The sequence below is a fragment of the Psittacula echo genome, assembly GCF_963264785.1.
Source record: "Psittacula echo genome assembly, chromosome: 2".
NCBI lineage: Eukaryota > Metazoa > Chordata > Aves > Psittaciformes > Psittacidae > Psittacula > Psittacula echo.
The window spans coordinates 152,695,483-152,714,509 of NC_137737.1; the positions used below are offsets into that span (position 1 = coordinate 152,695,483).

Here is a 19,027-nt window from a genome sequence, read left to right on the forward strand (position 1 = left end):
TGCTCGTGGCTCGGTCTCAGAGTATGAAACATGCACAGATCACATCATCCTTCATGAGAATGGCTAGGACAGTGGTTCTCACCCACAGGGTCATGTACTGCTGCTTGTCTTTCAGGTTCCTCCTACTGATATTAGCTAATGTTTCTCCTGTTGGGACAGTGGTTTGACTTTATTTGGTTTCCTTACATTCAATAAATGTGCATCCCAACTTCCAGTGCAGTTCCAGAAACCAGAGGATTCAAATTAGTCCCAGACATGCTGATAAAAGTGCAGGGTAGTTTCTCTGACTAGCTTGGATATGTTGCTGTTGCTTGTCTTGCATGCTATTGCATCCCCTTTGGATGGAATAAAAATATTCTCCAAACCTTTATCTTTGGAGTCCCAGAATGAGAACTCCTCAACTCTGCGGTAGATACAGACCTCCATAAAGGGAGGAAGGCAAAAGCAGTGCAGACAGTTTGGCTTGGGAGCTTCTTACCTGAAGAAAAACTCAGCTCTCAGATTCTTGCTCTCCAAGAGCAGTGGGAATGATTTTGGACAATCTGAGAGATGAATTTGATGGCTGGATATACAAGACATGGCTGACTTCTGCAGCAGATGTTTTTTCTTCCTCAGAATAAAGAGTGGGAACCACTGAACTAGAAATACTTTTCCAGAAACAGTCATGCAAGGAAATAATGCAGTTACATCCCATCATGCAAGTCAGATACTCTCCACTCTGTGCTTTGCCTAGTCTTGGAGTTTCATAAACAAATGGCACATGTATGAGAAGAAAAATAATGAATTAATGCTAACAGTGAATCAAACACAGCCCTCTTCCATGTATTTACCATTCCCACCTAACACAGACTAATAGAAATCAAGAAATGTTTCCATATTGTTCGCAGTTTAGCTAATCGCTAGATTTAGTTGGTCTCAAGGAACTGGAAGCAAAAGGCAGTCATACTTAATCCAATATTTTATTACATTATCAGTTGTACTTATATGAGCGAACGTAGCTTTGGAAAATTAAACATTCTGAATGAGATTTCCAGAAGTATGCTGCTTTGAACTATTCCCAATAGATTAACACAAAACTAACATTATGAGGACAGCCATGAACCCTGCAGTGAACACATTCAATCGATCTCAGAGAGTCCATGAGTTTTCTTAATATAAACCAAAGACCATTCTACACTTCCAAGGTACTTCTGAACTTTGGCCAACTGGCTTTCCCTTTTATCAATTAATATTCTTTGCTATAGAAAGGATCTCACAAAAATGCTCTATCTCAAAATATTTGAGTACAACTTCTTGACAACTAATGTCTTTATTTAAAGTTACTTTGCACCCTGAATATTGAGGTCTTAATTTGCACGTTTCGAATGTTTGAGGAGGAAATATCCCTTTTCAGCCAAGCAATTTTGACCCTCTTTGATGGTGAATATCATCACTGGCATTTAAGAGCAGGTGTGACTCTAAATCCAAACTCACCTACCATCCAGATTATTTGCCCAGGAACATTAACACAAATCCTAACTTGGGCTTAACTTTGACACCTTTCAGAAAGAGAAAGAGCCTTTATGCACACTTTGCTTAGTGCCTCTTCTCATCCACACTTTCTAAAATGATTTGAAATGGCTAAAAATAAGCAATGTCACATAAATCCATGGGGAGAATGATCCAAGTTTGATTCTTTGTGAAAACAGGATGGATATTTTTCTTCAATGGATGTAGCCATCATGGATGTTGACCCACTCTTTACTTTGCAGTGACCATATCTCCATGTATTAACCAGTAAAACAAACTGTAAAATCAGTATCTCTTGAATATTTTGCATGGTCAATCATGCAACGAAAAAATGGAGTGCTTCACTAGCAGGTCTCCAAAAGCTAAAGAGCTTCAGCTAGAAAAGCTGAGTTGTGTGTCGATGATTTCATGGTTGTGAAATGAAGTGGGAATGAGAACAAAGAGCTGAAGTTGAATGATAGCAAGATGTTTGTGTGGAATAGAATAAAATGCTTGACAGTTTAGTCAAAATATTATTTCTGATGATGTCTTTCAGATTCCTGAAGCACCACAAATTATTTCTATGTCTCTTTGCAGGAAGATAAAATTCTTGCCCCACGTCTTAGGTCACAGTTCAGCAAGATATTTAAGCATGTCACTAACTTTATTCAGATGATCAAAAGCATCCACTTGTTTTCCATTTGCTGAACCAGAACCTGCAAATACACATGCGGAGATGTTGTTCTACTGAACTCAGATGCAAAGTAACTTGTATGAATTTGTGTTGGCAGGGTTGGGACTGCATAAGGAATGTTATTTAGCTCTTATAGTATATTTTTCTTACAGTAAATTTCTAAATTATTTGCAGAGTAGGTTAGTATCATTCTCATTCTATGGAAACAGAGAAAAGCACTTGTTTCTAAGCAGATCATTGGCAGAGTCAAGATTATATCCATGTTTTCTGAACAGCAGAACAATGAACTATCTGCAAGGTCATGCAACTTTATTTTTATGCTTAAATAACTTTCCGGTCTTATCGCCCTTTTTATGGTGGTTAGATGAACTACTGTAGTAAAAACAGAAAGTGCAGGCAGAGAATGGCATGCAAGAAATATGAAAAGAGTAAGGCTTGATTGTTACTTGAATGTATATACCTAAGTTTTCTTGTGAGGCTTGATCCAAAGAATGACTCCCTACTAAACATGACATTACTGTAAAGTGAAGAAAAGTTATTAAGATGAGACGTTAATGATTACCCATGAAAAGCTCTGTGAAAAAGAATGGGAACAGCCTTTCATTTGTAGTTAATGTAGTGTGCAGATCAGAGTGGCTTTTTTTTACTCCTTCCTGGTTTGGGCAGATGTATTAAGAAGAAATGTTGACAGTGAAATTTTCCGCCTTTAAAAATATGATTTTATTTTCATTATGCTGTTACTACTGTCAATACAGAAATGCACTATGTTATATGCACTCTTTCATACTCGCATAATAGGAAGGACTAGATTTCATGGGGTGCTAGGTTATGGCATTGACTAAGGAAAACAAGGTAGTGGCATCTCTGGTATGAAGTCAGTCAACTCCTCACCAGTGATCAGTGAATAACATAACCCCAGTTCTTCCTGATTTTGGGGACTATAGAGAGCATGTAGGGAAAATGCTACTCTTAAGACAGCAGCATCAGATGTTCCACTTCACTGCTTACAGAGCCCATCCTACTGTTTAGCTGAAGGGTAGCCCAATGTGCTTTTCATCATATCTCACATCTTCACAGCTTTAGTTTAAGGGGAGCTTCAATAAAGCCTTGGGCTGCTGCCAAACTTTAATTGGCGTTCTACAATCACAAGTCCTTCCCAGCTGACTTGCCTTGTGATCCAGCTTCTGAAATGGACTCTTCCACTCTGTTGTCTCCCGTGTGTTTTTCCCAAATGGTCTAAGAACAACAAGAAACTGTGTCTAGCTGTGACTTTGTCATGGTGCCAACTCCTGCTTCCAAGATCCTAGAAGGACCTCTCATAGAGTTCAGCTCCATTACTGTGGAGTTCCCAAAGAGCTTTCACACCACTGAATAGCAACCCTGCTGCTGCAAATGCCACTCATCCTCAAATTTTCACACAGGAAGGCCTTATTTTAGTTTATTAACCAGTTAATTTTTCTGACTCTTCTGGGCAAGCTTTGGACCAATTCTTCTGTCTCCTTTATCAATCACTATTCAGACAAAACTGTTTATTACTACAGCTCTCCCATTAAGTACTTAACTGATGCAAGAACCTGGAGACTGAGTGCACTCATGGGCTCTTCTCTCCAATAGGACTGAGTTCCCTTATTGCTCATTTATTTCAATAGAGCTTTAAACACAAACTGCAATGAAGTATGAGCAATACTTTCCATACTAAATCACTGTAGGAGGAAGATGATTTTTTTTTTTTTAATTATCTGGTCTGTAAATAAGAGTTTTATGAAAGATGGGAGGTGGTACTGTCAAAACAACGAGATTTTATGGCTCAGTCCCATGTCTACTGAAGTCAGTGGACGCTCCCACAAGTACCATCATTTGTCTGTTTACCTGGAGGGTTTCCAACCCTTTTAATTGACTGCTTACTTCCACAAACACATTCCTGCTAACAGGAAAGCTCCAATGCAGGTTTACTGATTATTTTGCTGAAGGTTATTATATATGTCACAACATAAAATCAAGATCTATCCATCTAGAAAAAGGGGCCTTGGGATTACAGTTTTACAGATTTTGAGCCATGAGTCATTCTTTTCCATTTTTAATCCAGTGCGTCAACATAAAATGACTTTTACTGACCTTAAAGACACACTAACTCAGAAGCTATTCCGCAAACTGTTCTGTCACTGCAGGTGCAGGAGCTTCTCTAGTGAGGCTGTGACCAACAGCAAACTGCAGCAATCATTCACTTGCCTATTTTTAATCTGCTGCTGCATCTGAGTCAGAACATGTTTTGGCTTAATGTATGGAGTTACATACTCAAAAAGGATTTCAGCTCCTAAGCTCTCTCCTACATATTAAACGCCAAAATTCAGCTGCTGCCAAACTGGAGATGGCTAAAATCTCCAGACACCTACATTAATACAACTGAGCTTCCTCATGACTGCTTAGCCTGGGTAGTGCCATGAATGCACAGTACTCAAGATCCATAGGGGTTCACAAACCAGGAAACTCCCATATAGGCAGTCTTTGAAGAGGAGCAGGTTAGCTCATGATGATGGTGACAGGAGGGGGAAGATAGATACCTTTTCCAAATAATTCAGCACTACAGCACTTGCCTGTATAGTAAAAACTTGGGATAAGTTTTTCTTCTCTGTTAAAAGAGGTTTGAACCCCAAACATTCATAGCAGAACTGCAAGTGTGAATGTTTTTCCCCACTTCCTTTACTGAAGCTGTCATGTGTTGCATGAAATGTTTAAAAGCAAAAAGAAAAAGATAACTTTTCATCAGAACAGGATCTGGAACCCAGGCTTGACTGCTAACAGCTTTCAAATTTTGCTGTAATTATAGCTTTTTTTCTCTGTGCTGCAAATGGGGATGCAAATAGAAATGGCCTAAGCACAGGTCTGAGGGACTATTCATCCTTTTAATTGCTATTGACTTTCATTGTGGGTGATCCATTGATAGCAGTTTAGCATTGAGTATTTCATGTTTTCAGCCTAAGAAGTTGAATAATTTTACGTGCTTTTAAATCTGCAACTTAGCTGGAGGGGGTTATAAATATACCATTTCCATCTGAGGCCTTGCAGGTTGACTGGCAATGACTGCTCTGCTGTAGTCTTCAGTGACTGACCGGTATTAGGATTGATGATTCCTTCATTCTCTCTGCTTGTAAATTCTCCCAAAGTGACTGGGAACTTTACCATCTGTTTCAGCAGGGGTGAGACCAAGGCCTCAAACCTAATGTATCTTTTCTAGTACTGCCAGAGAGATTGGCTATGCTGCTGATCCATCTTAAGCATCCATCTTAATATTTATCGCCCAGAAATCTTTGCACATGGTGAACTGACACAGACTTGATCCCTTACATGGCAACATTGCTCTGTACAGGACTGTTAAGCAATAACATGAAGCAGAACTTTAAAGTCATTCTAGAACAATCTGGATGCTAAATCCTGGTTTTCTGACATGGATCAGGAGAAATATAGACTATGATTAATCATAACAAACAATAAAGCTGTTTACAGACAATCAGCAAGCAACACTGCATTTATATGATTAGCATTTTAGCTGTGTTGTTAAATAGGGGAAAAAAGCAAGCAATTAGGAAATGGATTGGTTAATAATTTTTAGTGACTACCTGTAGTGTTAGTAGCATGTTTTGGTTAACAGTTCATGAATCCACAAAGAACCATTTAACCTGCATCCTCCAACAACTGTATTAAAACAGGGCTATAATAATGGCAGCTACGTACCTGGCAGTGCCATCCAATTGCTCTTTCCTTTTATAGAAGAAAGGAAGCATTACAAGAAAACAAGGAGAGAAGAATTACATAATAAGTTCAGCAAATTATTAAAACATAAATTGCAAATCTCTTGCTAATAGTTTATACCTCTTTTGTTCTGTGATAGCAGAATAAAAGCTGCATTTTCAACTAGTCATAAAGCAAAGAAAGGGATATAGGTTCCTGAAACCAATTTGTGCTGCTTAGTCTGGTAATCCAGTCTTTGGTGAGAAGTGAACTCCATTGTGCTCCCTCCCAGGACCTTATTTGCAAAGCATCTCTTAAATTTCAGGTCACATTTGAATCACAGAAGAACCTACATACAACAAACAAGCTTGAAGTCACAGTAACGAACCTAGACTCCAGGCAAGCCTGAGAATTATTCTCTGAACAAAGCCTGAGGTCAAGAAACCCTCTAGAAATGACTCTGTAATGGAGAATTTGTGAATACTTAGAGCGTGAGAAGGAATTAAAAAAAAGGAAATACACTAAGCCTCAATTAAACATTTGTGGTGTTTTTTCTTGAGATTTCCTTTTTGACATATGTGAAATGAATCCTAAAGAAGTATATTGTCAATATAACAAAGAGAGACTTAGCGTTTCTAATTTGCCCTTTGTGAAGGTAGAAGCCTGAAATGTTTCTGCCAGTCAATTTTGAGCAGCAGCTACAGTTGCAATATTAGCTCATTGAGCAGAACTTATATGTGGAGTCCTCTGTTTGAGCTGAGCAGCAGTTTAAGGGTACATTTTTTCTCAGAATGAGGCATAACAGCAGGTCCAGAATGAAAGTTTAAGCATAAACTTGGATAAGCAATGCCCGTTACTAGCAGCTGATAGTCTATAGCTAAAAGTCTTGGTTTCATAGGGCAAACGTTTTAACATGTTAAGACCTCAAGGTGAGGAAAGTACCTGTTTGAAAGACAAGAAAAATGAGGATCAGACAGCCTCATAGCCATAAACATATAAGCATCCATTAAGTCTGAATGTATTTAGGTATGGAATGTTTTCCACTGGACTCAGAATTGGTGATTAAAATAAAACCATGACCCCAACTCCCCAGAAAAATTTTCTTGTGATCTTTCAATGAATAGTTTCAGTGGGAGACAGTTTTAAGCATGCTTTGGCTGTCCTCCACCGAATTATCCCCTTGAGCAATTGGTATTGCCAAAAGAGAAGCCTTTAACAAGCATTAATTATGTTCACATGCCATGGCCCCCTCTGTGAACAACAAAATTCTCAGGCCTGTTGAGATAAAGAAGGAAAACTAAGATTTTTCTGCATAGCCCATAACTTAAAACACATGACTGCATCATAGAGGTTGTGAGAAGTACAGGCACCTCTGAAATACAGGGCTAAAACTTTATCAGGGTCAAAATTACAGAGGCAGAAACTGAGATTTTCAGGGCGATAAACTCCTAGGTCTTACAAATGGAAGGTGATGGTTAGGCAGCCTTCTCTGTTTAATGCCAACATGAGAAGCACTGATTGAGTAATCCATGTGCCCCAATATGTCGCATCAAGGGAAGGGAAAAGAAATGGATCCAGAAGCCAAAAGCATGTTTTTCATTCTCAGTGAGGAAGTTAACTGGCAATGATCTCTTACCTACAAAAGCCTCACTGATCTATATAAAGTCTATGCTTCCTGTCCTTTTACTTCACAGAAAATAGGGAGGTGGACAATGCACTTACCTGAAAAATGGAAAAGATACAATTGATTCATAAAACCTCCAGGTAGCAACTAGATCAATCCTGTTGGGGTTAGTAGCATAGTATCTCCAGGCAGCCTGAATTACAAGGGAAAGGAAATAACTAGCTTTAGGTAAAGCTATTCCCCAAGCTGACAGCAGCCAGATTGCTTCAAAGAGCATAACAATGCACCTGAATGATTATCTAGAGATTAGTTACCTGTCAGCCATACTTAATGAGTGTCACCATATGGATAAATTATTGACACTGGATTATGGCACTCGGAGGGCTGTTAAAGGAACCAGGACGTGGAGAGAACTACCAAAATCAACAAGACATTACATTTGACTAAACTTGTTTTATTCTTCTGTCTGGTGTGTCTAAAAGAGCTTCAGTCACTGCTGGATTTGTCCACTATTTCTGGCTTCAGCTAGTTTACTATCTAGTGTATCCTCAGAGGAAAGTTTGCTGAGAAATTTTCTATTTCAGCATTTAGCTCTAATCAAAATTCTTTCAGCACATACCTAAAACCACTGTAGCTAAATTAGCTTCTGCTAAGTGGAGATGCTTTAATTTAAAAGGTGAATTCAATTCACAGCTCATCCCTGCAGCCCATTCTGTTTGCTAACAAGTGGTTTTAATGAGAATAGCATAATATGCCACTCAGCCTGGTTTGATCCTGAGCAGTCCTGAACAACACCACTTCCGTCTGATATCACAAAACCTTTCTCTGTTCCTTTATGGAAATGCTGCCATTGACTTCACTGCCATCAGGGTGAGCTCAATATTTACTACAAGTAACTCCTGTCAAATTTGTCAGCCCCTGAACTAGTAATTTTAAGCTTCATTTTCTGAATTGGTAGCAAAGGCCATAACTGATGTCCAAGTAAGATAAGGAGTCTCTTCCCATCAAATCCTCTGATAGTCCAGTGACATAACAGAAGATCCAGGGTATGTTTCAGTTTTTACAAACCACACATACTATTTACATCATTTGCCTTGATTGAAACAGCCGCTTGTCTGTTGTGTTATTTCTATCGCTGTTTTCACATCAATAACAACTTAACTTTGTTTGCACATAAAAGCACTCTCGCAAGGGAACTGACAAAACCTGGATTCTGGGAAGAATATGTTTTCGACAGCTTGTTTTCTGTGATTTTGTGGCGCTAATGCAGACGTTGGTTGGTTTCCAGAAGCTGGCGGATGAAAAAAGACATTAAAGACACTATAGACACTGTTCTTCTGAAAGGTATGCTGGGAATCGAAAGATTCCTTCTTCAAAAACTGGAAGGATCTTTGGATTATCTTGCTCAATGTGAAAAAACCCCTAACTCCCCTATAAACACAGCTTCTCACCTCCTGCAATGGGAAATGAGAATTTGCGAAGGGGTCACCCTTGTTAACATGATGTAGCAGTCACATACACACCACTTTATCTAGGAGGGGATAAGTAGCTGCAAACCTGGATGAGTTCAGCTGCTGGCTTTCTTCTTTTCTCAAAATGCTTTTGACGATGTTGCTCCTGGACCTTCAGTGCCAGCCCTGAGCCCAAAATGCCCTGAAAGCACAGAGGGATGCAAGATTTTAATTGTTTCTTACTCAGAAAAGACTGGATTAATGATGAGAGGAAACAGGCCTGTGGGTGGAGATGGAGGTGTCTACGTGGAAGCTTTGTGCAGTGCAGCATGACCTTCCCATTGGTCCACTCACAAGACACGAGGCTCTCATGATCCTCTCAAGGACCAGAGGCCACATCATATCATCTTAAGGTCCTCAACAGGTTTCTTGTCTACTGCTTTCCAAGCTGGAGATACCAAGCTGGTGTATTACTTTCCACTCAGGTAGACACAAACTGTGCTTGTGTGATAAAAGAGCTATGCTAGCCATACTCTGGATTTGGGTGTGTGGGACTTCCCATTCTCTGTGAAATGCTTTCCTTGTCTTGATGTAAAGGAAAAATATCCTAAAACCTGGACTCGGCATTGTTTCTGTTGCTATTCAGCCCATCTCACCCAGATCTTGTCTCGCTCTTACCTGAGGACTTTGCAGACAAAGCAAATATTTGGCCCATGTAACACAAGAAAGCAATATACTTTCAAAAGCAATTTAGAGATCATTTCTTAAGTAACCGAGGACGATTCACATGGCTAGGTCAAAAATACCTGTACTGTCATCTGCTGTCTAAATCCCCTTTAATCTTAGTGGGTAGAAATGGCACTTCCATAGTGGTGTCAGAAATCTTCTCTAAGAATTATTTCCTCAGACAGCTGACATGAAATACTTGCACAGCTGCACTGGTTATAAAGGATGGCCACTGGTCTGTGATGATTACTCATATGTAGATCTCTAACTTGCAGGTGTTCAGATCTGGGTAAGGTGAATTCAACCCTAATTTTTAACACAGCAGAACCAAATCCTTTAAAAATACATCTTGTGTGGCTGTGTCAGTACCAGCAAACTAATCTGGGCCAGGGTACAGGCTCATGAAGTGCCCTGTGACTGCCCAGACTGTACACTTGCTGGATTAATTTTGTCCTGTGTGAAGTAGCACTGTCTCAGACAGTGCCCACACATGGTTCAAGGAGTATTGGTGTATCATATACCAAATAGGCTGCACGCAAATTTGGGCAGAAAGGAGTTTGATCTACTGATCTAGACCAGTTCAAGTGTCTGAATCACTTCTTAACAAGGGATTTCCATTCCACTGGCAGCTTTGATTGCCTTCATTTTGCAAGTGTACAGCAGTGGGCTGTGGCTAACAGAGGAGGGGGAAGGTACTTACTGCAGGAAGAGCAAAGAAAGACACTCCAATGAGAGAGAAAGTAGCTGCAATCAGCCGTCCCTCCCATGTTTTGGGGGTCTTGTCACCATACCCAATCGTAGCGAGGGTGATCTGTGGGCAGAATGACCACAACTTCCAATAAGAAAAACAAAGCCAAAAGCTCTGCTTTAAATGTCACCATGAAACGTGCACTTAGCTCTGTGGGTGCTCATGCAGCCTCCTCAGGTAGGATCTTGATAATGGGCCAACCAATTATTTTAATGGTAGCATAGTCCAGAATTATTGCAATAGGGAAAATGGAATTAGCCTTAGAGCAGCTGCCTCTCTAGGATGCATTTGCTGAAAGGGAACTCTATGTGACGTTCCATGCGAAGTGAGTCTTCTGCCCACCATGACAGCACACTTAGGAATGGGGTGTGCCAGTTAATAGCTTGCAGGTCTTTAACAACCAATCAGGACTACCTCTCTCTGAAGTCCCAGTGTTTTTAAAACAAAGATGACATTGTGAAAACTTACTCCTTTCCTACACAGTTGCTTATTTCCAACTGTGTATCTCTTATCACCAGTGAGACTTTACCTAAGTGCCCTGGATATGAAAGGATATGAAAATATCCAGATGTTCTATGCAACACTTGGGACCTTTTCATTAATAATAGGGTGGAAGGATCTTGCCATTTATGAGTGAACTACATCAAATGAAAAATACACTACTGAAGTTTAGTCACAGCATGGTATGGATTCCCCTAACTATTGGTAGCAAAGCAACATGAATTCTGTCTACAAGGTGGCAGGAATAGTTTGTGATCAAATGAGCAGTGGTGCAAACCAATACTCCTCTCTTCATCAGAAGAGGCAAGAACAGATGTATCAAAGATCCCTCTTGCTCAGTATTCTACAACCAATGCCATACCTTGATCAATTCTGGGGGTATGCATATTGAGACATAAGAGAATTGTTGAGTTATCCTTTCCAGAAACATTTTTCTGCTTCCCACATCAGAATCCAGAGACATCCTCAGTCACTGGCTCTTTATAGACCAGACTTCCTTGAGTGTCTCTAAATACTGCCCAAGGCTTTGATATACTTTGCTAGCCCAACAGAACAGTCCATTGGCCAGCTCTGGTTTTGCCATTTTCTGAGAGATGTGGTTCTCACAGGCAGGCTACTGCTGTCATGAGAGCTAAGTCTCCCATAGGCATAAGTTCTACCAGTGCAGTTATACGTCAAAAGACACCCCTCTAAAAGAGTGGTTTCCCAGAAGCCAGCAGAGACTGATTTCCAAAGCAGGTTTAAACACCTAAAGGCCTTTGTCTGACTGAAAATCAACAGTGTTGTAAGATCTGCTACTTGGTTGTAGGGGCATCCATACTGTGGTAATGTTCTACCAGTAACATGCTTCTCACCCCAAAGTAGCACTACTGTGATCCCTAGCATCCCTAACATATTTTATCTCTTCTTGGATATGAAGTTTTTAGATAAGGTATTTTTGGAGTCACTTACCAGCCCCCACCACAGTGCATCTGCATAAGTTTCAAACTCTTCCTTCATCTCCACCCCGTTAGCATCCTTTTCAGGAACATCTTTTTCAACCAGATAAACAAGAAATGAGGATAGGATGAGCGTCAGGAACCCGATGTACCAAGCAGTGATCAGCTCCTGCAAAAGAAACAGATGGGGAATGGAGGGGCTGAAAACAGCCTCAATACCCACTGAGGCAGAGTAAATGTCAAGAGAGAAGCAGCATGAAGCTGACAACAGCAGAGCTGTTGCCACTGCTTGGTCACAACCCATGGCCAGCCCAGCTCAGCACTTACTGAGAAATAATGCAGAGATTTACAAGAATTAGCCCATACACTGCATGTTCCTTGGGAACAGCTTGGAGCAATCTATAGTTATAGTCCTGCATAAAGCTGGGTTAAGGGCTTAGCTGCACCCATGATGCAGGATGATGCAGGACTCTGTCCCTGACCATGACTCTTCTCATGATGGCTGCCCATAGGCTTGGTCAGTCTTAGCAGGCAAATAACAGCTCTGCCCAATCCCTACTTCCAGAGAGCCAAGGCTGCAGGATGTACCAGGGTCCACCATGAATTATGCTTTCACAATGAATTAATGCAGTAAGAACAGACCTTGAATATCATCTGTGTGAAAAAAAACCCTGAGCTTCCTTAGTTTAGAGGCAGTGACTAAAGTAGTATGTGGCTAAACCCACTGAGGTGGGAGGTGCAGCAACCCAAGTTAAATTCCCAGCAATGTCTGAAACAAAGCAGAAGCATTTTTGGTGAAGGTCTTCCAAAGTGGGTAAAAGTCAGTGTTCCACTTCCTTTCATTTTCTGAGAACTGCATTGAAATAAAATAAAATAAATAAAATAAAATAAAAATGAAATTAAAAAAATAAATAAAATAAAGCTGTAGCTGAGAATTTCATAATTGAGTCTTGAGATAAGACAACCAGAAACTGGCTAATTTCTGGTGTGCAGCCACAGAAGGATAACCTTGTTTTTTTAGTGTCTCCAGTAAAGCCTTAAACAAATTCCAAGCTATGGCCCTGGCACACAGACTTCTTCCATTATCTGAGCTTCCAGAGAACCACTTTTGACATGCATTTATGTGCCACCTGCCTTGTAGCAAGTTTATATGGGGAAGAAACAGAAGCTGGTGCGAAATGAAGCCGGGTGGGTATCCCTATCAGCCACTACAAAGCAGCAAAGTCTAATTATGCTGTGCCAGCTGGCATTTTAATCTTCAAACCCCCTTAAAATGTCAGGAATGTCATTCATGGGTAAGAAAAAGCAGCACGGATATGCAATTTTCCTACACCCTGTGCAGATAAGAAATCTCATCCAGAGGATTTTTATGCAGATAGCTTTTAACTTGTAATAATGTTTGGTGAAAATACCAGAACACAATGTATCTGTCTGGTGCGAGACAGGATGTGTCTGAGTATAACATCAAGTTAGACCGAGAGAAGACGAATTTAGAAGTACTGTCTGTCTGGGTTCACGCTGTGTGCATCTTTGTATCGTCTGACCCGTGCTTCCAAAGACAAATTACACCAGTGGCTCCCTTTGACACTACATTTCTGCTAACCAGCCTCTTTTCATCCCTTCAGAGTCCTGCTCCATCTGTCGATCAGATAAGTATGAGAAGCCACTACAAATATGTTGCAACTACAGGGGTATTTCTGTCAGACATTTCAACATGCTTCACCGTTAAAGGGATGTCCCTGCTCTCATTCAGTGTAATGGCAAAATTCTTGTTGTAATGACTGTGAGAATGAACGCTCTTTCATCATTTCCCAGCACCACTATTGAGTATAGAAGGATAAAACACAGGGCAGAAATGGTTCAGAGTGGAGGAGGGAATAAAGCTGAAAGAACAAAACTATTGCTTGAAGTACTGGACATAGTCCCAAGACCCTGCTGTACCTGTGCATCCTTTCTCTTTCCCTTTAATGTCTCCCTGAAACCCCATCTGAACCCTGCCAGTTCATCACTTACTTTGCTATGTGCACAAATGGCTGATCCTAAAAGTTTCCATGTGCCGCCCCTCCTATCCATTCGGAGCATCCGTAGGATCTGAAGGAAGCGGAGGCTTCTGAGAGATGTGGCCAGAACATTGCCCTGGTTCCCAACCGCAACCACTGGCACCGAAGCAATCAGCACGAAGATATCTGCAAGACAAAAAGAACAAAGCCTGCCAACAAAAGTGGCCTCATCACCTGCTTCTTAATCCCATCTGGTCGTGCTCTAGATTTCCCTAGGCAAATTTTAAAGCTGCCTGAAAATGCTTTCTCTTGCCAATTAAACAGATACCTGCACCTGCCACACAGTCAGCATCATGCACAGAACCCTCCAGAAAGCCTTGTAATCTGTTTACAGATCCATGCACTGGACTTGGGACACTGTCTCAGCTAGTTTAGGGATGCTGACAGAAAAACAGCCTTAGATGCATCTGTCCCACAGCAACACCGCAGTGAACAGGTCAGCAGATGAGAAATTCATGTTTTGATAGTGCATCTAGTACTTTGTTCTTTTGGCTGAGTTTTCCCATTAAAATCTCAAAGCCAGTACTACTATTTTCTGTAAGGCTCACAGGGCCAATTTGCTGATCAACAGAAGAGGTTTGAAATGCAAATTGCATTGTTCCTTCTTGGTTTATTTCTTTTCCTTTCTTTTCCTTGTTTGCCCCCTGCTTTGTGATCCTGTGCATATGCAAGAAAAGAGTGGTATCAAAAGGCTTCAAACTTTCCCTGGACACCCAGTCTTTAAATATTCTTCATGTTCTGTTTTCAGCCAAAAAGAGTGACACTGGATGGATTTTGGATTTATTCATTTTCAGTCATTCTCAAAACAAACTTGTGCCAATAACAACCAAGAGATTATATTAATAAATCCAGGATCTTTTCTGTTTTCAACTCAGATATCAATGAAGATTCATTCTCAGAAGCAAGATGACACTTTTACTGAGAAGGCATGAGACAATATCAATCGCACTTGCTAACACCGCACTCTACTGCCTTCACAATGCTATTAGAAGTACTTAACAACACTAGCACCCAAAGGAGCACTGCTAGATTGAAGATAGCACAGATGCACACAGAAAATTTGTTCCAATTTTGTCTACCATTTAAACCCATAAGATGAACAAAAAGAGGGAGAGGGAAGAGTTCCAAGTATTCCTATGGCTCCCCAGAGTGCTATGTGCTTACACATAAAGAACAAAAAGCAAGTGCTTGGCCGGAAGAGCATCAAAACAAATGGAGGAATCTTGGAATCAATGAACAAATGTGGATGTTCATGACAGGTGCTCAGGGCAGAATGAGCTTCTAAGTGTCCATTGGCTGGTTTGTGGGTAGAATAGGGAGTTGTAGGAAGGGATTTAAACGTGTATAATGAGTAGTTTTATGGATACTTATAGGCAGTGCCTTCCAAGCCTGAAAGATAACATGGGTGCAATCACAAATATACCTGTTTGCAAATGTAGATCAACATTATAAAGGTAAAACACCACATCTGAATTTGAAAGAGGGCTGGGGAAGGTGGTATAGGGCTGGGATCTGAAGCGGTTTGAAACTGAAGGCAGACAGTATATTTGGGGATGGCTTAAGAAAAATGCAGTGGGGCTCAGGACAAGGAAATGTGTTTAAAGGGTAGAAGAATACGTTTTTCCTCACTGATCAGTTACTTAAGTGTCCCTCAAATTAACTTATTGTGGGGTACTTCAAATAGCTACTCCAAGCAGGACACAGCTTCCTAGGGCAAAGGGAAGATCTGATTTCAGTGCTCTTTGCACTGCCGTTGCCCGGTTCCCTGGGGCTGTCACCCACCCCAACTGGCATAGAAGGAAAAGGACATAAAGGAAAGCATGTGCTTACCCAGCATACACAAAGGCTTCCTGGCAAATTTCAGTCTCCCCCTCCATCCTTTGTAGCGACAGCAACACCCAGCAGCCCAGATTCTTAAGGCAAACTCTGCTCCAAAGATGAAAATGGCAAAAGTTTCCTGTATCAAAGACACAAGCTACGCTGTTAGACTCATAGCAAGTTTAGCAGTAATTCTGGTCATGAGGATATGGTTGAAGGAAACAGGTGAAATGCTAACAATTGGGGTGTGTATGTGAGATACAGAGAGGAAAAGAGTGGGGAGAAGAATATGGGTTGATAAAGAAGCAAGGCAAAGCAGGACATAACTCTATAGCCTGGTCAGTACTCTGCAGAAAGGATGCGCCCCTGCTGTAAATGTGAAGTGTTTACTCTGTCTTAATGGAAAGGCAATTACTTCACAAATAGACCTCCTCTTGTTCATGCAGCCATATCTATAGAGATAGGGCCAGGACACAGTATATTCATGTAGTCATAAATTGATGGCATTGATAAAGGCACATATAATGCAAATTTAAAGCATATGTTATTCCCTTAATTTTCTGGTGCACAGAAGAATGGGATTTTCCACCTTGCTCAAGAACTCTTCTAAGCATGGGATGGGAAAAGGGAAGAGACAGCTTCTCTGGAGTGCTCAGCAGAGATGGGCCAAGGGCAGCATGGGGCACACAGTTTTCCTCTCTTTTCCTCTGTGTGAATACCCGGCAAGAAGGAAAAGGGGATTTTCCCTGATGCTCATACCCACAGCAGCTAGGCACTTCTGTAAGCTGCTGAGAGCTATATAAAAACAAGCACAGCAGAAGGAAAAGGAAATATAACCTCAGGCCTTTTCAAATGTGAAAAGATGGGTCTGTGCAGGGTAACAGAGACCAAAAGTCAGCTTCCCATTCCCTAGAGGATGAGGGTGTTTTCATATAGGCTCTTTTTGAGATTCCTTTTGCATTTAGTTCTTTCTCAGATCTACATGTCTCTGGGGGAACAAGGGGAAATGGAAATTTAGTTCCTGGAACTACACTTTCTGTGCAGTTTTCTTAGGGATGCTTTTCTACAAGGCCAGGTTAAGTGAGGCATTATGCTCTCTCTCTCTATGGGAGATAAGGGTCATTTTCATAAAATGATTAACACATCATGTTGATCCTTGGTGAGATTTTGTCATCTTCCACCAAATGGGAGGCCTGCAGAAATACAGTCTTGAGCATGAACTCCAGCACTTATAAAACAAGCATGCTGGAAACACACACAGAAAGGAATATATTTGCTGTCAATACATTTTCTGTCATGGACAGTCATCAGAGGCACTGACTGCAACAATTCCAATCATGCTGCTGTTGGGTATAAGTGTGAGTCCAATTCTGATGACCTTCCTTGAAAGAAATGCTGGGATTGGTAGAATATTATAGAATGAATTAAAATTGTTAAAAGATAAAAAAAAAAGTGAGTTTTCAAACGTGCTCAGGCATGGTCAATTGGAAATTTACTGATGCTTTGATGGAAGAACTGTTAGGAAAATGCTGAGAAAACATCATTTGAAAGTCTCAGTATTTTTCCTCTCTCCAAACTTTCTTTTTACTCAGTCAGTGTTGACAATGGACCAGGAACTATTCAATATATAAGTGTACAGTCATTGCCCCAGGACCAGCAGAAGAAATCTTACTGCATTCAGAGCTGGGAGTAAGTTTCCACCACTGCTGATGGGGCTGATTTCAATTCAAGGACATTATCAGGCTGATGCAATGCCCACACTCTACTTACCAGCAAGAGGAGCCAGTCTCCCGAAACAGTTTCATACTCCTTGAAAGTTGTCAGGACAGCTAAGATCAAACACCCCAGGACAATCAGAAACCTAGAATGAAATAGAAGGGAAAACCACAGCACTGTTACCCCTCTCTGTATTGGCACTGGGGATATTGGTTATAAAATCCTAGTTAAAGACCTTTAAAGGATGGCTACTACTATTGGTGAGCAGGCAGGTGTGATCTCATGAAGATCAAGGATTCTCAACCTGGACAGGGTGGGACTGGTAGTCAGGAAATCATGACAAGATCCTAAATCAGAATGGTGCCGGTACTGAAATGCATTAAGTAACTTGTTTCCATTCTTCAAGAAGGAAGAGGGTGATACTGCATTTTGGAAGGGATTTTTTTCATATATATATATATATATATATATATGTACACACACACAGGCAAAGGACTGTAATGCTCAGGAGGTCTCTTCCAAGCTGATGTGCTGTGTGCTTCAGAAAATGGCACTGCAGTGACAGTGCAATGAATCTACTTGGCATGTCCTGAGACCTGAGAAACAGTAAATGCTTCACTACAACGCAGCACCAGGAAAAACCCTCCCTTGAAAACTGCACTGCATTTCTTTTCTCCTTCTCTTTTTTTCACTCATTTCTATGCAGATGAAAGGAAAAGGTTTTTTTTTAAAAAAAACCTTTTTAAGGTTTGAAAATTAAACAACAGAGAGTGAAATTCTGTTCTCCAGTAAACACAGCGCATGATAAATCACTGCCCCTGTGTTATCGTCTGTCTGTGAGGCTCCAGAACGAGATTTGACAGAAAATTTAACTCCCACTGCTGGTAAATTCAGTCCAATCTAAAGTCATGTTGATCTGCTCTGTAAAACTATCCCCAGGTTTCAGCTGTTCAAAATCTTTTATACATAAAGTAGTGAGAAAAATCAAGGGAGTCCCATATGTGATTACTGTGAAGCAGAGTTGGGGGAGCTCATATTCTGGTACTTCATGTACCCAGATCACAGGCATATCAATGTTCTCCCAAAATCTGATCCACGGGAACAAAGGAGAAGGTGGCCATATTTCAGAGCTTAGTGAATAAATTGGAAGGATGTCTCCATAGAGCTCTGTATCCCTGGTTTTGTGGTCAGGGTACATCAAAGAAGTGATAGGCATTAGGTACTGGAATCATCCAGGGAAAAAAGCTTTTTAAGAATCAAACTGTGTTTAGTGTGTAATACTTGCTTTCAATTACAGTCTGAATCCTAAGATGTGATTTATTTCTTGCTGAATAAAACTCCACTTTGTTTCACTGGGTGAAATGAGCAGAGTCTACTGCCTACAGTGTGGAGACAGTGATCAAGGATTCAGCTCAGGCACGTGTCTTCTAACCTGTATTGGGGTTTGGTTTCATTCATGTATGAGAAAGTCTAGGGCTAAGGGAGAGTGTTCTGAGAATTTCCATTTTTGCAGCTGGAGTGAAAGGAAAGAAGT

The 19,027-nt window shown here is 40.7% G+C and overlaps 1 protein-coding gene across 2 annotated transcripts in view; it reads right to left on the bottom strand.

Moving 5' to 3' along the window:
- The window catches only part of KCNQ3 (potassium voltage-gated channel subfamily Q member 3), a gene marked incomplete at both ends in the record, with an annotated part of 191,713 nt that overhangs the window by 15,028 nt on the left and 157,658 nt on the right, over nt 1-19,027 (bottom strand). Inside the window, 9 exons of one of the 2 annotated variants that reach the window (XM_080610934.1) lie at nt 2,643-2,699; nt 5,915-5,941; nt 7,634-7,728; nt 9,093-9,188; nt 10,413-10,523; nt 11,913-12,068; nt 13,913-14,085; nt 15,790-15,916; nt 17,548-17,638. In XM_080610934.1, coding sequence (XP_080467060.1) covers nt 2,643-2,699; nt 5,915-5,941; nt 7,634-7,728; nt 9,093-9,188; nt 10,413-10,523; nt 11,913-12,068; nt 13,913-14,085; nt 15,790-15,916; nt 17,548-17,638 — 933 coding nt within the window. The remainder of the gene's footprint in view (nt 1-2,642; nt 2,700-5,914; nt 5,942-7,633; nt 7,729-9,092; nt 9,189-10,412; nt 10,524-11,912; nt 12,069-13,912; nt 14,086-15,789; nt 15,917-17,547; nt 17,639-19,027) is intronic. The other variant, XM_080610935.1, reaches the window with a different exon arrangement.